This window comes from Eumetopias jubatus, unplaced genomic scaffold (assembly GCF_037043125.1).
Source record: "Eumetopias jubatus isolate StellerSeaLion01/CBP00866 unplaced genomic scaffold, mEumJub1_p1.0 scaffold_3, whole genome shotgun sequence".
Taxonomy (NCBI): domain Eukaryota; kingdom Metazoa; phylum Chordata; class Mammalia; order Carnivora; family Otariidae; genus Eumetopias; species Eumetopias jubatus.
The window spans coordinates 120,626,580-120,646,059 of record NW_028274809.1 but is presented as its reverse complement, the minus strand read 5'-3'; the positions used below and the strand labels follow the sequence as shown (position 1 = coordinate 120,646,059).

The 19,480-nt window shown below is 39.1% G+C and overlaps 1 protein-coding gene and 2 non-coding genes across 4 annotated transcripts; all 3 read right to left on the bottom strand.

Annotated features, from left to right (window-relative positions):
• Window positions 1-3,335: 3,335 nt before the first annotated feature.
• On the bottom strand, window positions 3,336-8,471 carry RPL21 (ribosomal protein L21). Of its 2 annotated transcripts, none has more exons than XM_088021785.1 (6): window positions 8,447-8,471; window positions 5,962-6,040; window positions 5,633-5,694; window positions 4,955-5,067; window positions 3,700-3,850; window positions 3,336-3,534 (listed from the first exon to the last, which is right to left on the bottom strand). In XM_088021785.1, exons 2-6 carry the CDS (start codon window positions 6,026-6,028, stop codon window positions 3,445-3,447), a joined length of 483 nt encoding a protein of 160 aa, XP_087877911.1. In that variant the 5' UTR covers window positions 6,029-6,040; window positions 8,447-8,471; the 3' UTR covers window positions 3,336-3,444. The 2 variants fall into 2 exon arrangements, with proteins under 2 accessions (XP_087877911.1, XP_087877910.1); XM_088021784.1 differs by lacking the exon at window positions 8,447-8,471 and adding an exon at window positions 8,195-8,380.
• Window positions 4,777-4,903, bottom strand: LOC114213003 (small nucleolar RNA SNORA27). The gene has a single exon (XR_003610098.1). It is a non-coding gene; the product is annotated as a small nucleolar RNA SNORA27 (small nucleolar RNA).
• Window positions 5,184-5,255, bottom strand: LOC114212961 (small nucleolar RNA SNORD102). Its single transcript, XR_003610089.1, has one exon. It is a non-coding gene; the product is annotated as a small nucleolar RNA SNORD102 (small nucleolar RNA).
• Window positions 8,472-19,480: the final 11,009 nt, after the last annotated feature.

The window sequence follows — 19,480 nt, the reverse complement described above, 5'->3', positions numbered from 1 at the left end:
CACCCCCAACCTGATTTCTAATCTTGGCATTTTCCATCAAGGTAGAGAGCAGGATGAAAACACTCAGGTCATGTAAAAGGAACGACAAAACAGGTCAGGGTGCCAACTCCAAGAGAGCTGCAATGGGGAGAATTAAATCTGAATGGGGGAGGGGGCGGTGGTAATCAGTGAAAGCTACAGGAAGAAATTGCCCGGTCTCTGAGCATGAGTAATATTTGGTAGGCGGAAACACAGAGGGTAGATGGCATGTCAAGTTGAAGGAATGGCATGAGCAAAATCATGAAAGTAGAAGTATAATGCAAGTCTGGGGAGCTACAAGTAGTCTCAAACATTAGAAGGATGTGGTGGATAGCCCAAAAAGTTGGGGACCAGACTGTGGATGGCAATGCATGCCATGCTCAGGAATTTATCTGGAGGCTATGGAAAGCCACTGAACTCTTAAGGAGGGTAACCCTGACTATATGTTACAGAGTCAAGCGCTAGGAGCATACATACGAAGAACAAAATATCATCTCTGCTCTCTAGAATCTTAGAACCTATTTACTCATCTCCCATAAGCAATTATTCTGAACCTCCTTCTCGCTCAGGAGCAAAGTTATCACATCCTCACTTGAGCTAAGCCACCACCTCATTTTGGAGAATAGAGTACCTCACTGCATTTCTTTTCCAAATCAAATTATTTCCATAAATTCCAGTCTTGCAAGGAAGTAAGTATCAGAGCATTTTCTCTATGCTTTTTGCATTTGGGGCTTTATGAGCTAGCCTGTCAGCTAATCCTCACCATACACATTTGCATTTGGAAAACAATCACAATACAGAAACCCTGGGCTGCTTAGTCACTCCTCTGTACACACTTTCCGCCTCAGCATTATGAGCTGCAGATGCTGCCTCACCACTATTATTCATAACCAAGTAACTTGTCTAACAGATTCTGGGAAAGCTTTTGTATGAACAATACCAATTGTTTTTCTTTTTTAAGTGGGAATGGGATAAGCACTTGTATCCCAAATCTAATTGTTTTCTCTTGTGCTCAAAAAGTAAACCTACTTTTATATCCTAGCAACTGTTATCGCTCCATTTTAGCAAAATTGTTTTCCACTTTATTCCCCACCATAGTGGAGAAAATGTTGACACTTAGAGATATGAAATACACAGTGAAAATACACTAGAGATATGAAACTGTGGGGTTTTTCCTGCCCCAACATTGTGTGATTTATTCAATTCTTGGGATTAGGCTCAACTGAACAAAACAGAAGTCCTCAGAAGGTACCTGGCTAGATCAGAAAAGATAGAATCAAAAGTTCAAGGAGCCATGCACTTTCATTTATGGTAATGGCTCTAATTTAAGAATAGGGCAAAGTTTTTAAGTTAGAACATTTTTCTTCATCCTCACCAAGTGTAGGAAAGGGAATTTTAAGAGATTCATTTATAATTTCACAATCTATAACAATTACTCATTATTTAAAAAGACCTGCATTTCAAGGCAGGCACATTAATTTATCAGCACATACACATTACTCAAAGCTAGGGGAGTTCCATGCAATTTATTTCTCCAATAAAACCTCTTCAAACTAGTCTGTGTATTTGCAGGATATCCAAATGGAACTGCCCAAGAGGTTCAGAGAACGAGTTCTGAAATTTGAGTCTCAAGTATAGTAGAGAGGACTAAAGACAGATCGGTGGTTCTCAAACTTGAGCATCTCAATCACCCAGAGAGGTTGTAAAGACTGCTGGGCTCATGCCCTGAATTTTAGCTGGCCCACATTTTTAGCAAGTTCCCCAAAAATGTCAGGTCGGGAACCATACTTGAGAACCACTGGAGCCCACAGTGGAGCCGGACGTCACGACCTAGGCCTAAACCAAAACCAAGTTGGATTGAGCCCCCAAACCAAGTTTTATGTACATTCATGGTACCACTATTGCCATTACAGTGCATTAGAAAACTGCCACTGTACATCAGATGTTAGAGTTCACATTTTCTGATATCTGCCCTAAGAACTCCCCTAAACCAGTTCTATTTGCAGTCCTTCTTTTTCTTAATATTCACCTTCACCAGCCCTCCTAAACTGAGGGAGCTGATCCTCTGCCATGTCTTTTGTCACAATTATGTCAACCTGGTGGTCATGGGAATATGGAGTCATAGGCCCTAAGTGCATAAAGGACCTCTCAGAATCATTTGGCCTAATCTAGGGTCAACAAAAAGGCTAATACAAACTGCTGGAAAATGAACAAAGTCTGAGGTTTCCCGATCTTTCCACATCCTATGGGAGACTTAATAATCTCAATTACTCACAAACAAAATTGTTATGAGCCCTCTAGAATCCAAAACATTCTAGTTTGGTAAAGTCCACAGGAAAATAAGATTAAACACACAGAAACTAGAAAATATGTCTGCTCAGGGTGCCTGGGTGGCTCAGTTGGTTAAGCAGCTGCCTTTAGCTCAGGTCATGATCCCAGCATTGGAGCCTGCTTCTCCCTCTCCTCCCAGCTTGTGCTTTCTCTCTAATAAATGAGTAAATATTTAAAAAAAAATATATAAAGTGCCTTCCTCAATTCAAAGAACACTTATGAAATGTTTATTATGTGCCAGGACATAGGAGGACACAGTTTACTAACAGTCTTTAATCTCAGGTCTACTGGGGAAGATTAAATTTTTAAAAATTATAAACACTAAGAAAGCAAACACACGTGCAGTGGGACCAGGTATAAGGGACTTTATTCTATCATCCCAAACCAGAAATAATTTCTCTTCTCTGATTCCAAGCACTTTCATTCCTCTCCTTGCAATACTTTTATCAGGGAAGGTTCACCTATGACACTCAAGGTGAAAAAAGGACAATCAGGAATTCACCAACTTAAAGTGTAGGTATTTCAGGCAAAGACAAGTACAACGGAACTGGGGCAAGAAAGAGCAATTCCAAGAAATACATTTTTCCTAAGAGCTAGAGCACCATACAAGAAAACCATAACAGGAAATGACAGGGAAAACAATTTAGTAGGAACCAGACGAAGTGCTTTAAACCATCTGTTTTTAAATAGTAGCCTTCAAGGGCAAGTTCTTTATCCTTAAAACACAGCTATTTAAGACAGGATACAATTACAAGAACTCGAACTTTCACTGAGCTTAAATGCAATGCGACAGATAACCTTTCACATATTTTTAAAATTCTTTTTTCTTAGGGATTTGGAGGGACTATTTTCCAACTATAAATATTTTTAAAGTAGTATCTGGCAGTTTCCTAACCAATTGAGTATATTGTTCTACAATAAACCACCTCACATCTTTCAACAAGAAAAAAAGCCACTAAGTTTCAATAAAGACATCACCCAATGAATTAGGACACAAAGTTTGCTTTAAATATTTTTCGGGGGGAAAGGACACCACACTTCTACTCAATTAAGAGAAACATTTTGTCTTGAGGTCTTTTATTTTCTTTACATTTATCATGCCATGAATTCATAGGGAATGGGTTCCAGCAGTTCAGGCTCCTTTCCATTAGTTCTCACAAAGTGTGCTTCTCTGGGTGGGGCAGGCTATTAAAAAAAAAAAGCAAGAACAGAAATCAATTTCAAAGTGTTCTCAGAAACAAAGAAATAACATACTCAAATTCATTAACTTTCATATAAAAGAAAATTACCACTGAGCAAGTTTTAAAATTCCCAAGATCAATACCAAGAAATCATCTGTCAAGCACTCACCTGGCGCTTCAGTTGAACCCAAGTACCTTTCTCTTTGGCTTCCTTCTTTTTCTGATCATTTTCCTTCACACGCTTCAGGAAGCTGTCTCGGCTCTTTGAGTGTTTAATATGCTCAATGCGTACATTAATTCTCTTGGCAAGAATCTTGCCCCTGGGGAAAATCAACATTACTATAAACACTTCAGCAAAAATGTAACAAATCCAATTTTATTTGGCAGTTTTCATTTATTAAATAAACCACAAACCTTTCACCAATAGATAGCATTACTCAGCATGGCGATGGCTAATTTACAATAATTAATTGTACTGCAAGAGGCCTTGAAGCAAACATCTCCACCTTTTTTTTTTTTTAAAGATTTATTCACTGGGCTGCTTAGGTGGCTCAGTCAGTTGAGCATTCCACTCTTCGGTTTTGGCTCAGGTCACAATCCTAGGGTCATGGGATTGAGCCCTGTGTTGGGATCTGTACTCAGTAGGGTGTCTGTTGGAGATTCTCTCTCCTTTCCCTCTGCCCCTCCCCACTGCTCATGTTCTCTAAAAATAAAAAAGATTTATTTATTTATTTTAGGGGGGTAGAAGGAGAGGGAGTCTTAAGCAGACTCCATGCTGAGCATGGAGTCTGACGTGGGGCTCAAGTGCCCACAACCCAAGCCAAAATCAAGAGTTAGATGCTTCGGGCGCCTGAGTGGCTCAGTTGGTTAAGCAACTGCCTTCGGCTCAGGTCATGATCCTGGAGTCCCGGGATCAAGTCCCGCATCGGGCTCCCTGCTCAGCAGGGAGTCTGCTTCTCCCTGACCCTCCCCCCCCATGTGCTCTCTCTCATTCTGTCTCAAATAAATAAAATAAAATCTTAAAAAAAAAAAAAAAAGAGTTAGATGCTTCACTAATCGCACCACCCATAAGCCCCCGAACATCTCCACTTCTTTCTTTTGATGAGGTGACAGACCTTGAAATACTATATAACCAAAACCAAATCACTAACTCAATTTACTACTTACTATACTTCTTTTTTATACTCTGAAAACTAGAACTGCTTAACACCAAACCCTAATAAAACCTTCCATTAAGTCTAGTTTAATTTGTTTCCTCTGACAGGATACAAGGCAAACACCCAGTTTGCTTGAGTTTTAAAAGGATATTTCCTTTGCCCCACTTGAATGACCAATAAAGACATAAGTCCAATTGGCAAAGTGAAAAGGGGGTATGGGGTATGAAGGAATACTGATCGGCTAAAAAGAACCCTGACGTTACTTACTTAACTTGTTTGTTTACAACAATGCCAACAGCATGCTGAGTAACATTGTAGACTCTTCCAGTTTTGCCATGGTAACATTTGTGGGGCATTCCTTTTTGAACAGTGCCCATTCCCTGTTAAGAAAGGAGATTAAAGTTATGCCAGCATTTCCCCTTCCTTTTACATCCTGACTCTTACTAAAGTAATTAAGATACTCTAAAATTTTTTTTCTTTTAAATGGCAACTCAAGAGCTTTCAGAGCCGGTGAAATGTTGTTTTTCACATTGCTTTATGCAATCAAAAAGACAATCATCATTAAGCTCCAGAGTCCCAGGATACATTTAAATATTGGTCACAAAACAAAACTTTCACTTGTTTTTACAAAAATAACAATCTCTGTCACCATCAACAATTAAATTTTGCACTAAGGTATTATTCCTTTTTACCTCCACAAATTCACAACCTGTTAACAAACAAGTAACAAGAAAATTCTTAGACTCAGGAATAGCACTTTAAAAACTCTGGTTTCTCAGTTAAATAGCCATTCTACACTTACCAGCTCTTATCCAGACCAAAGATTTTCCCTATTCAGGAGAATAAAAAGCCAACAGATGCAACATACACTAGTATCTGAATTCCAAATTAAACTTTTCTACCTTCTAATATTCTGTAGGTTATTTACCCAATTTTAGAATTTACCTTGATGTCCACAATATCACCTTTCTTATAGATTCGCATGTATGTGGCCAAAGGAACAACTCCTGCACCCAAAAAAATGAGTATAGTCAGTATCAAGATTAAAAAGTCTAGAGTATAAAAGAAACACGCAAGCTTATTAGCTTTCAACATTCTCTATTTTTGACAGTTGTATTTTTAAATCTTATTTATAAGAACCTACTATATGAAATTTATGCTTTTGTTTACTACAAAAACAAGTTAGGTAGATGCTGGTTAATTAACGCCATTTAGTAAGAATGCATTGTATGAAGGTATGCTATGTTTGCTCTCTAGGGGGTAAATTTACTTACCATGTTTTCTAAAAGGTCTAGAGAACATATAGCGGGTACCTCTCCTCTTTCCCTTTGTGTTGGTCATTTTGGCAAATTACTGAAAACAGAAAGTATAAAACAGTAAAATGCAAATGCAAAATTGACATTTGTCTTTTCAAACAAAAACCAATCAAACAACCCTGTAAATGTCAAACGCTTGCATCACAGGAGCTACACAATTAAGGAATGTAAGAAGCTGATTCACCAATCGGTATTTCTCATAAATGGTAAAAACCTATCATTTTGGCATGTAAGACTTTTGCTGAAACTGCTTAAGTGTTAACTAAGCAGCAGAATTTTATTTTAGAACCCACACCAGTACTTTCCCTATTAGAACATAAAAACACAACAAAACTTCTAAAACCACCATGTCTGTAGTAGAACCCAGCCCAGAATGCCAAAGGCACTGGAATTACTAACTAGTTGGTAATTTATTTGTTGTTGGAGAACAAGACAACTCAGCCCTGCATTTTTACATGATGATTAAACCCCTTATTGGTGTTATTTTTTGTGACAGTATCTTACACAGCACCTGCCACGAATTTCCAAATCACTTCATACTTCTGATTACTTTACTCCATCATTTACTAATAAATGTATGTAGAGTTGAAGGGTTTTGAAAAACACAGGCTTTATAACTACTGACCTAATCTGACTTAGGTTCTGCCACTTGCTTCCTGAGAAATTTATATTTAAATTCTGATCCTCATCTGCAAAAATGGGGTTAATACTCTTGCAATTAACTGAGGTAATGTCTACAAAGCATTCAGCAAGTTCTACCCTATGGTTTAACAGTAAGTGGTAGTCAATTTATCATTATCTAAGAATTCACATATAGGCATTTCAAATCAAATCAGTTTCCCAAAAGGTTAAAACAATGGTTTTTATTGCTTATTCGAGGGCAGAACTATCATTGCCAAGAACGACTCCTACCACAAAGCAGATACATGTTAAGTCAGGCTTAACCTGATGGGACTGTAACATAAATCAGTCTCAATAATTATTAACATTCCTTTTTTTATTTTACGGATCTGACAGAGAATAAAAGAGAGCACACAAGCAGAGGGAGCAGCAGACGCCCCACTGAGCAGCGAAGCCAACGCGGGGCTCTATCCCAGAACCATGGGATCATGAGCTGAGCCCGACTGAGCCACCCTGGTGCCCTCTTATTAACACTTCTTAAAGAAAAGTGACTCCAAAGTACCTTATTCATTAACCTGGGAGGTATGGAGACACAATGTTTCACCTAAGCCACCAACGCCAAATCACTGTTACAACAAATGCATCCGTTACTTTTTTAAAAAGGGAACTAAGCATCTATTAAATGCCAGATATTCTGCTTTAATCCTCAAATTCTGGACATTTGTGTCAACTCATACCCAAGTGTCAAGTTCATAAACAAGAGATACTCGGCAGGTCCAAATCACTTTATAGAGTCACTAAGTGGCAGATTCAGTAATGGAAAGTAATTTCTGACTCCAGGATCCATTCTCTTTCCACCAGATCCATTCTCCCCAGGAGAAATCTATCTTACATCACGAAACAACACACGCTTTAAAAAACAGTAACTTAAGTAGGAAACAGTGATGCTTTAGATTAACAGTACCCAACAGGACCCACTATAAAATGCAACATGCAGTTTGCTCAACTCTGGTCGCTAACATTTACAAGCCAGATGAAAAGACGAAAGAAAAAAAAAAGATGAAAAAAATAAAAGATTAAGTGGTAATTCAATGACTTTCCCCAATGACACCTAACCATTCACATGCAGCCCCAGCGTTAACAAAACAATACTTGTGGCAACCTGAAAGCACTTTCCGTTTGTTCAAATGCGATTTGGGGCCCCAATTTAAAACAACCGGATTAATTTCACACACTAAAGCCAAGCGGTCTACAGGTCCTATCATGCAAGGTATCCACTGTTCTCGGACCGCAAGCCCAGGTTTTCACGCACAACTAGGCCTCACCGGAAGTTAAAGCACGTGCCTTTAAACCCGTAAACCCATTCCTACTACCCCCAAAGCCCCTATCCAACAGCATCACAGGTTTAGGCTTTACATTAGTGGCAAAAACGCCACACTGAAGAAGAGTTCGAAAGGCGCTGGGCCACGGGGCCGCACAAAACCTGTCCGAAGGCCCAGAATACCGAGGCTGAAGCCCTGGGGACACAGGAAAAACAAATTCTTTCCCAGACTGACCCGAACTGCCTCACCCCAGGGCCTCGGCTTCGCTTTTCTCGAGTCTCTCCCCACGCAGGGCCGCGGCCTTGCCGTCTGGTCCTCAGCCCCCGGCCCGGCGCACGCCGCTCCTGGTCTGGGACGAACATAACTCCACCACCCAGGTCAGTGGGCCCAGGACAAGCTAGACGGTCTCTCAAGGACCTCAATGCACTGCCGCTGCGGTCCCAAGTTCAGAACTCGAGTCCGTGAGACACGCGGCACCGGGAGCCACGCGCAGGCCCTACCTGGAAGATGGCGGTTCCGGCCGAAAGGAAGGAGGCAGGGCCGCAGCGCGCGCCTTACAAGGGCCTACGGGCTGCCCGCAGCACTGCCTGAAAGAAATGCCAGCCGAAAAACACTCTTCTGGGGAAGGGGATCTTCTCACAGAACAAGGGGAGCCTGGCAGAATATTTTTCTTTCTTGTGAAAAAGAGGCAATAGACCAACACAAGCTGACACTTGGATCTTTCCGGACAGCCCGGAAAGGGGCCTTCAGGGGCGTCAATCACGACGCCGGCGTCCCAAGCGTGCGGACGTTTGCCTTCGCGTCGAGCTTACGCCGGAAGCGCGCGTGTGTCGGCGTCTGCGGGCGCCGCGGAGCGGTTGGGGTAACGGCGTCTAAGCCTTTTGTGGGGCTGGTAACTGCTCTGTTTGCAGAAATGATTACGTGGGCGCAAAAGACAAATTGTAATGAGGCAAACATATTATCCAGTTTGTATGTCTTTCAAGTTTTTTTTGCTCTATGAGTCAAGATAAACCACGCTCTTGCTGGCGTGCGCGTGTTATGCATTTTGAGCAATTTGGCAAAATAAAGTAAAACTGCAAATTTTCAAATACCGTACCCTAGTATTTTGCTCCTAAGTGTATATCTTGTAGGAACGTTGACATGTAAATCAGGACGTAAAAGCAAAAAATTAGCAACATCCGCCGAAGAGAGTACATCCATTAATGGGATGCTCATATGATGGAATATGCCAGTAAATCAATGCTAGACCCAGAAATATGGGACAAAAAGAGGAGGATGTAGAACGTATAGTATGACGATCTACATAGAATCTGAAAACATGTAAAACAGTACCGTATGTTGCCTAGGTATATATGCATATGTAGTGGAAGTAGTCAAGAAATAAAAGGGAATAAAAATCGAATTTAGAAATCTATTTCATGTCCAGTAGGGAAGGAACCATGAAGTAGTATAAGAGGTTTTTACTATTTTGACTATTACTGAAAATATAGGTAGCCATTGTTTTATTTGTTACACTTTTTGATATGTATTATTTTAATAGCGTGTTTTTTAGAGTAGTGTTAGATTTATTTTAAAAAATTTTTGAGAAAATGGTACAAAGAATTTCTGTATACCTGGTACCCAGTTTCCCGTATTAACATTTTACATTGGTATGATACATTTGTTACAATTAGTGGACCAATTTTGTACATTATTGATAACTAAAATGCATTGTTTATTCAGACTTCCTTAATTTTACCTAATATTCGTTTTGTTAGGATTCCATCCAGGATACCACATTATATGTAATTATCATGTCTCCTTATGCTGTGGCACTTTCTCAGACTGTCCTTGTTTTTGATGAACTTGACAGTTTGAGGAGCACTGGTCAGGTATTTCATAGAATGTCCAAATACTGCAATTTGTCTGATGCTTTTCTCCTTGTATTATTTTTATGATGTATTTTCTAAAAGTCAGCTAAACAACAAAAATCTTAACCTGTTTGAATTTAAATAATGTTATCCCACTGATTTTTTGCGTTTATTTGACTTACTCTCCGATGCATCTGAAATTTGTAATTTCTAAAAACTGCATAGGCTCCAAAGTTTTGGTTTTTATACATTCTCTGACTGTAATCTTTAGCCTTGAGCTCACTTGCTCAAGAACTTGGGGAATCAGGAGCCAGTCTTCATCGATTCTTTTAATACATTGACTCTTTTTTTTCTTAAGATTGTATTTATTTATTTGACAGAGAGAGACACAGCGAGAGCAGGAACACAAGCAGGGGGAGTGGAAGAGGGAGAAGCAGGCCTTCCACTGAGCAGAGAGCCCAATGTGGGGCTTGATCCCAGGACCCTGGGATCATGACCTGAGCCGAAGGCAGATGCTTAACGACTGAGCCACCTGGGCGCCCCTAATACATTGACTCCTCCACCTTAACTATAACCACTAATTCCCTTTAGCTTCTGTATTCTTTTTTATCCAGCTTAATTTTTAGTAGTTCATCATTATAGTCACTCGATCTCAACTAACTCAAGTCAGTCTTCCATATCACTCTCCTAACAAATGTACAAACTTAGATAAATGCAACCTCTGTTTTCTTCAACACGTAGAGAATTTTTTAAAATTACGATATGTCATGTAAAAAATCAAGATTTCTGGCTCCTCTTTGAAAAATCAGTGGATGTGGCAACATAGGATAGACAGTTTGGGTGGTAGCAATCCAGTGGCCACCCCATTTAGACTGGATATATATTCTTGAGTTTCATGTCCACTGAGCCTGCTTCAGTTGTTTATTTGTCTTGTCCTGCAGGCATTTGAGCACTCAGCCCCTGCCATACATTCAAGATCAACAATTCTCAAGTGGTGCCTAACAGCCCCATGCAGTTCCAGAGTTAGTTTACACACCTACTCTCTGTAAAGGTTATCTCACATTTTTTCTTTGATAACCAAATCTTCCATCCCTTTTCTTCACCTTTCTTCAGCTGAAAATTGCTTTGTTTTTATCAGTGTACAAACATGTTTTGGTCTTTCCACCCAAAACCCACAACCCTCTCCTTCCACCTTCCTGGCCCTGCTTGACCTCATCTTTTCCTTCTGTACTGCTCCATACTTTCTTCCATCAAGCTTTTTAAAAAAAGAATCATTTGAAATTACTGTTTTTGTACATCAAAAACTGTCTGATGTCAGCAAGGTCATATGGTTTAACCTAATACATGAACATTACTATCTCTTATCTCCCATTCTGTTTTCAGTTTAATCTTACTTCTGCCCTAGTCATGCCACTAAAGCTGCTTCCATGTTACCAAATCCAAAAGACAGTCTCTGTTCATGTCTTTCTTCACCTCCCAGAAGCTTTGGCCATTCCCTTCTTGAAACACTATCCTTTCTGACCACTCCACAGCCTATTTTGCTGGTTTTCTTTATTTTTCCTGTCCTCTAAAATAATAGACTACCTCAGGACTTGGAATTAGTTCCCCTGCTCTTCTTGGGGAATTCTATGTATACCTATAACTTTAAATTTCATCTCTATCCTGCTTACTGCCAGATTTATTTTTTAAATTCGGGACTCTTCTCAAAACTATTCAGGGTAACATCTATTCTTGGATACCCTTTGGTATCTCAAAGTTAATGTGTCCACAATAAGACTTATTATTTCCATCCCCAAACCGGTTTTCAGTCCAGTATTTCCCATGTCAGTAAATAACATAAACCAGAAACCTTGGTTTCATTTTTAAGTTTTCCTTTCCCCCCGCCATATCCAATCCATCAGCAAATTTTGTCCCAGATGGCCTGCCTCTTTCCATCTCTACCACCACCACTTGAATCTCTCACCCGAACTAGCAACGGACCCGTTAAGGTCACCTTTTTTCTCTCTTCTGCTCTGTCCATTTTCTTTTCTTTTAAGATTTATTTATTTACTCATTTAATTGACAGAAAGAGAGAGAGACACAGCGAGAGGGAATACAAGCAGGGGGAGTAGGAGAGGGAGAAGCAGGCTTCCTGCTGAGCAGGGAGCCGATCCCAGGACGCTGGGATCATGACCTGAGCTGAAGGCAGTCGCTTAACCAACTGAGCCACCCAGGTGCCCCTGCTCTGTCATTTTCTACATAGTTGCCAGAATGATCTTTCAGAGATGTAAACCTGATTGTATCATGATTTTGCCTAAAGTCCTTCCCTGGTTTGCAAGGTCCTGTGTAAACCAGTTCTTGGTTATCTTAAGTTCACTTGGTTCCCTACCCAGTTCATTGTAGCTCCCACAGCCTTCTGTAGTTCCCTGACCCAGGCCAGGTCTTTCTAGCCTCAGGGGCTTTATGCATGCTCTTCCCTTTGCCTTTCAGATGGCTCATTGTTTCTCATCTTTTTGTTTCCTAAACATTAACATACTACGTTGCTTTATGTATCTACCTAGTTAGGAATTTAGAAAGATGAGTTTAACTTATAAAGCAAATCCAAATGTCTGTAACCAAAATATTTGCAATTATATTTTAGGTAACTTAAAAAAAAAATCTTTGTCATAGGAAAAATTTAATTCTAAGTCAGTACTGTTTTTTAGCATATTCTGTTATTTACCCCACTCATCAGTTGGTCCAGGCTAAGTGTAACCAAAATCATATTAGCCTAAGAAAATCATAATTAAGAAAATAAAAATAATAGTACAATAAATCCAAAATTAAATGTGTTCTTGCTGTGACCCACTCTTTTAGACGTTGTACATTGTTCGTGACTTAACTGAATAATAAGTAAATAACTGAACCCCAGTATGATGTGTGTATGTGTGTGTGTGTGTGCATACATATACACGGACACGTGTATGTATGTGTATATACAAGACAGAGAGAGACTGAGATAGATTTTAATTGTATGCACTAAAATGTACAGATCCTAACTGTACAAGTGGATGGTGTTGTACTAACTTTTATAACCTTGTAACCAGTATTTCCAACAAAGCTACAGGGCATTGCCATCCCTGTGGAATACTCCCTGATGCTCCTTTCCAGCCAGTCCCTCACCAGAACCGTCCAATATGCTGATTTCTGTAATTACGGATTAGTTTTGCCTCTTCTGAAATTTCGTATAAATGGTGCCATACAGTGTGTACTCTTGTTTGTCTGGCTCTTTTTGTTCAGCTTGTTTTTGAGATTCCATCATATCATATGTACCAATAGTTCAATTCCTTTTTTTTTTTTAAGGATTTTATTTATTTATTTGACAGAGAGAAAGCGAGAGAGGGAACACAAGCAGGGGGAGTGGGAGAGGGAGAAGCAGGCTTCCCGCGGAGCAGGGAGCCCGATGCAGGGCTCCATCCCAGGACCCTGGGACCATGACCGGAGCCGAAGGCAGACGCTTAATGACTGAGCCACCCAGGCACCCCTCAATTCCTTTTTTAATACTAAGTAGTATTCTACTATGTGAATATACTGCAAATTATTTATACATTCTTCCCTTGATAGAAATTGGGTTGTTTGAAATTTTTTGATACTATGAATAAAACTGTCATAAACATTTTGTGAATATGTTTTAATTTCTTTTGGGAAAATACCTGGATTTAACATTGCTTGACCATAAGGTAGGTGTGTGTCTAACTTCATAAAAAATTGCCAAATGGATTTTCAGCATGAACCCCCCCATTTTATTAGCATTTTCTTCTAAAGAGAGTGAGGCATTTATTTTTACTACAGGCTTTTAAAATAGGTTTGTGTCACTAGCTCTATCGTACACATCTGAAAACCATAGTGGTTTCCTGACTCTCTTATAGTCAATTTGTCTCCACTTTGAGATCATTAGTGTAAAGAGAAAAAGAAAAGCATTGAAACTTAAAAAAAAAAGTGAAGTAAATTAAATGTGGAAAGAAGGAAAACTCAAAATTCATTCAATATTTATTAGCATTTAGATTATATCAGGTTACTGCACTGAGTGATGAGACTATAAACATGAATAAAACATGACCCTCACCCTCAAGGACTCCACAAAGAGTTTGGTGGAAGAAAAAAGTGAGTGCATTCCAATATTCTGAGCGGTATAATAGAGGACACTGAACATGAACAGTGTGGGCATTCCACGGATGATGCCATGCACCTACATTAGAGGAAGGGAGCGGATGAGAGACGAACCCCTGGACAAAAAGGAAGCTTCCCAGAGAGGCTGGACTTGATGAGAGAGTAACACTTTGACCATAGAACAAACAGAGTATTTTAGGCAGAGGGTATTTTAACCTCTATAAAAGCACAGAGATATGAATAACAATTTTAAAAACTCAGAGAAATGAAAGTCATCCAATAGCTTTAGAAAATAAGGTCAACAAATGAATAGGAATGTGACTTATTAAAATGAGAGAAATTAATACTTAGTGCTTGAATAAAGTACTAAACAAAACCCATAACTTTTGGTTATTAAGCTAAAGTCACATCTCTATTTCTATTTTCACATTTTCTCCTGTGAAGGGATTTTAATAAGGTATGCTTTGTTTTATTTTGGTTTTCAGAGAACATTGGCAATTTAACTCCAGCAGGACACATTTTCCAAGCTAGGAGGAAACCTGGATCCATCCTCTATGCGCGAGGCTCTAGTGTGGAACTCTGTATGAGTCTATCAATCAACTCCTTTTGATTTGCCCTTTGTCTTGGTAGACCAGTAGGAGAACAATTTCAAATGAGAACTGATTAGGAATTTCTAGTGTAGAAAGTATATAATGAGAATTCTTTTCTCCAGGGAAATGTCATTGTAATGATAAGTAATGGGGACTGAAGTACTATGAATAATTGAAAAACATATAGTGAAGAATAATTACATAAAATAATCTTTTTTCCATTAAAATTTTCATTTGAGATCCTGAGAAGCTGGGGGCAGGGTAATGAATAAGATAAAATCTATTTTTTAATCAAAGAGGCAAAGATTGCACTCTTCCACAATTTGATTTTCTTTTCTACCTGAAAATAGTGAAGCATAAACAGACTTGTGACCATATGAGTGGACATTCAGATTGAGTCTCAGTCCTCTAAACAGTGTCCTCATTGTCTGCATCCAGATTATTCTGTTCCCAAATCCTGCTTTTTCTTCCAGCTTCTAAAATAACTTCAACTATCTTAGATGTTAAGACCAGTGCAGCATGAGGAAGAACCTAGTCAAATTATCAGAAGTGTTCAGACAGGAAAAGTGTTGCCGTGAGGGTTGGGGAAGACATTGCAGTGATTTATGGAAGCCTAGTTATGTTTAGACTATAAAGCACAATTTGGAAAAGTGGAAACAGATACGGTGTAGAGTTCTGTGGTAGGTAGGAAACATCTAGTGGACCATTGAACTTGTAGTAAATTCAGGGAGACTGATCAGTTGGGGTCAACAATCCTTACTCTGAATGATTATGTTTGTTTTTCCTAGGTAATTTCATCACTTGGAGCTGCCACATCTCTTCCTGGCAAACTTAACATTTTGTATTTGTAACGAAGGAGGAGATTCATGCTCTGTTCCCACACACATGCTTCATAATAATTTAGAGATGAAGGCTGACAAATAAATTTTCTATCTGTTGTTAGCTCTGATTGATTTATTGATTGATTATGGCTACTTGGACTTAGTAGAGACGTTTCTGAGGCCAATTCCAGGCTTACTGAAAAGTAAAGATTATTAATGTCCAATGGAGGCTCACTGGAGAAAAAGTCCTCTTATGCCATATTCTTGTCACCTGTGGCTTAGATAACTGGTAGAAAGGGAAGTAGTTTCACTGGCGGAGTCAGAGGCCAGCCCAGACATGGAAACGGGCTAGAAGATAGTGTGGGGACCTGGCTTATCATGGGGGAGGAGTGGGTACTTTGCAAGAGGGTCCCTAAATCAAAGCTAGAAGGAAGATATCTTTTTCCACTATGTGTGTGTGTGGGGGGGGGACAAGAGTTTTGGAGTCAGACAGACTAGGTTCTATATTCTATCACTTCCTAAAGTCTGTTTCTTTGTCCTTAAAGTGGAAGCACAGATACTTGTTTAGGAGGAGCTTGTATTTATAATCCCACATGAGATAATAAATGTAGAATATCTTTTCCATTTTTGTATAGCACTGACACCTGCTAGGTACAAATCATCTCATCTCCCTTGCTCTCCTTTATAGCTTCTCATAGTCCAAGTGTTCTCAGAGTCTGTGTCTGTGGACCCCTGGGTGTCTCTGAGACCTTTGCAAGGCATGTGTGAGGTCAAAATTATTTTCAGAATAGTGTTCAGACATTATTTGCTTTTTATACTACATTGACATTTCTCTGATGATGCAAAAGCAATAATGGGAAAATAGCCATAAATCAAGGCTGTGGCACTGGTCACTATTGTACTTTTCACCACCATGCACTCTTAGGGTCAAAAAAAAAAAAAAGCCAGTTCACTTAATAATATGCTTGATAAGGGCAGTAAAAATCATTAATTTTATTTGATCTCCATCCCTGAGTACACATCTTTTTAATAAATTGTCATAAAATGAGAACCATGCAAAAGACACTGTGCTATATAACCAGTACAATAATTGTCTGGAGGAAAAGCACCTGTTCTGCTGTTTGAGTTGAAAGCTGAACTAACCACCACTTTTTCCCATTGAACCCTATTTTTACCTGCAAGAACAACAGCCAAATTATGGTTAGTCTGAGTTGTGTATTTGGCTGACATTTTCCGATAAATGAATTTAACCGGACTACTGCTGCTTCAAGGGAAACAACTGCCAATGGTGCCAATGAAAATTTGAGCTTTTACGGAGAAATTATAATTTTAGGAAACTGTATCCACCACTGTGAGCCTGACAGTTTCCTACAACTCAGTTACTTTTCTGATTAGATCATTGGCGATATGAGCAAATACAGTTTGTTTTATATAATTAAATGTGTCAACATTTGGATTATCTGCCTGAGTGAGCCATACTTTCAGATGACCAATACATAATGTTACAAAGCAAGGAATGGGAAAAGATCATTTGAAGTGTAAGACAGACCAATAGATTTTAATGTCCCAGTATGAAAATGTCACCAATAGCATTTCAGATTACACACTGCAACTATTTTTAAAAATCTGCCACTTGTTGAGTGTTGGTGTAGCATCAAATAAGATTAGCCACAGTTACCTGAAAAAGTTATGAAAATACTCCTCCCTTTTATAGTATACCTGTATGAGACTGGATTTTCTCCATGTACTTCAACCAAATGGCATATGGCAACAGATTCAATGCAGAAGCAAACATGAGTGTCCAGCCATTTTCGATGGAGCTAGACCTTAAGGATATCACAAAAAGGTAACACAATGCCACATTTCTCACCAAATGGTGCAGTGGAAAAGAAAGGCAATGAAAAAAATTTACTTTGGAAAATATGGTTATTTGTCATAAAAAGATGTTATGTTATCATGTATGAGGTTTCTATTCCTTTTAAATAAGCTAATGAATATTCCTAGAAATGATTCATTTTAATTTCTAATATGGTAAATATCGATAGATGAAAATTAATTTAAACAAAAAGTTCCGATTTGTTCCCATTCATTTTTTTTAAAGATTTCATTTATTGCTTGAGAGAGAGAGAGAGCGCGCACATGAGAGGGGGGAAGGGTCAGAGGGAGAGGCAGACTCCCCGCCGAGCAGGGAGCCCAACGCGGGACTCGATCCCGGGACTCCAGGATCATGACCCGAGCCGAAGGCAGTCGCTTAACCGGCTGAGCCACCCAGGTGCCCCTGTCCCCATTCATTCTTAAGAGGTAAAGCGGTTCTGAGACCAAAAAGTTTAAGAACACTGTCCTAGACCCCTACTTCTGCTACTGCTGGGTGTGCTTTGACCCCCTGAGGAGAGCCAGGGATGTCACTGTAAGTTCTGGAAGTCATCTCCATTCGTAGCGAACTTTGACTATTGTACTATTAGGGTGAGTCCCAGGTCAAAACAGGCGGGTACACATAGTGATCTTGCTTCTGCAGAGTTATTCAGGAACATGAACACATGGGGTTATTTCCATTTTGCTTTGTGAATTCTGAATAAGCCACGGTACAATTTTGCTGACTTGCCTTTAGCTGACGGCCTTCAATTTTTAATTTATCCTGTAATTAAGCTGATTTTGCTTCGCTGTTACTCTGTCATGTCTTTAGGTTGCCAGTGTAACTGCTTATTAGTCAAACAGGTCAAATTTTGTGGGAAAATCAGGGAACTAGCACTTGGTTGTGCTTGTTAAAATTCATCCTGGAAACACTTTAAAAAGAAACCCTCAAAAGTTTTCTCAAAACAGTCTTTCTGGATGTCAAATGAAATAGGTGAGCAATTAGGTTTCTGTCCTATGATAGATTCAAATTTTTCTGCTGACCAGCATAGTGTCCTGTCTCAACCTCTGAGCTATTACTCAGGTACTTGGCTGTTCTCTGATGGAATAAGAAGACTCTGCGGTTGAAATATTTTAACTACCAAACTTGCTGACGAAAGACTAAAACATTTTTAGCCATTAGAAAAATTACTCTGGCTAAGGTTTCATTTATGCCAGGAATTATTGAAAGAGACTTTTTGGGCGGGGGGAGGGAACTGACAATAACTTTAACCATTATAATGAACCACAATGACATCAAAGTATTTCTGCAAAATAATTGATACAAATGCTTTTAAAGGTTTTAGCACTGGGATTTGTAGCTGAAACATAAAATTACGTGAAGAACCTTTGTCAGACTCAGTTTAATACTGCTAATTTGCCCTCAGCTTCCAAATGTTATGGATACAATTCCATTGCCACCTATTCGAACTAGTTTTCAGGTATCTGTAGTGCTTAAAGCTAGGTTTCGGTGGTATTTGAAAGCTGATTTATGTGCACAAAATTGATAAGGTTCAATTTAAATCATTTGCTAGAATTCTACTTAATTGTAGTTGATTTAGGGGAAGATACTGAAACTGAGGAGAGGGGTGTGCTGACTTTTGCACAGTGAATTTCAGAAAACTATAATGTAAGCTTCATAAAGGCAAGGACTTTGTCACTCTAGGCTCACCCCTTTGTATCCAGTGCTTAGCATACAGTATAGTATGCTAAGGCTCAAAAAATATTTGGAAACAGATGGAAAAGATGGAAATAGAAGGGAACAACAACCTGACACAACTGAATCAGTGTTAATGTGGGTAATTTTAATAACATGAATGGAATTTTAAGAAAATGATCATTTACAGTTGCAGAGTCTTAGAATGATTTGATACCTAGGATCCACTTGAAATTGACAATGAATCCAACTTAGTCTGCTGCCCAGCTGACTGGTTTCCTCAAGCCACGCTCAGGGCATTTGTTCATTCATTCATGGAGCATACATTCATTGAGCATCTACTATGTGGCAGCATCGATCTAGGGCTAGAGATATAGGGGAATAAAATGGACAAAAATCCCTGTGCTCTTGAAGTTTACATTCTAGTGGGAGAAAGATAATGAAGAGTACACTATTTACAGTATAATGTTACAATATATACATTATGACAGATGGAGACAAGTGTGATGGAGAAAAAAAAATCAAGCAGGAAAGAGGAAATGAGATGTTACAATTCAAAATAGAGTGATTAGAGAAGATCTCACTGAGAAGGGTATTT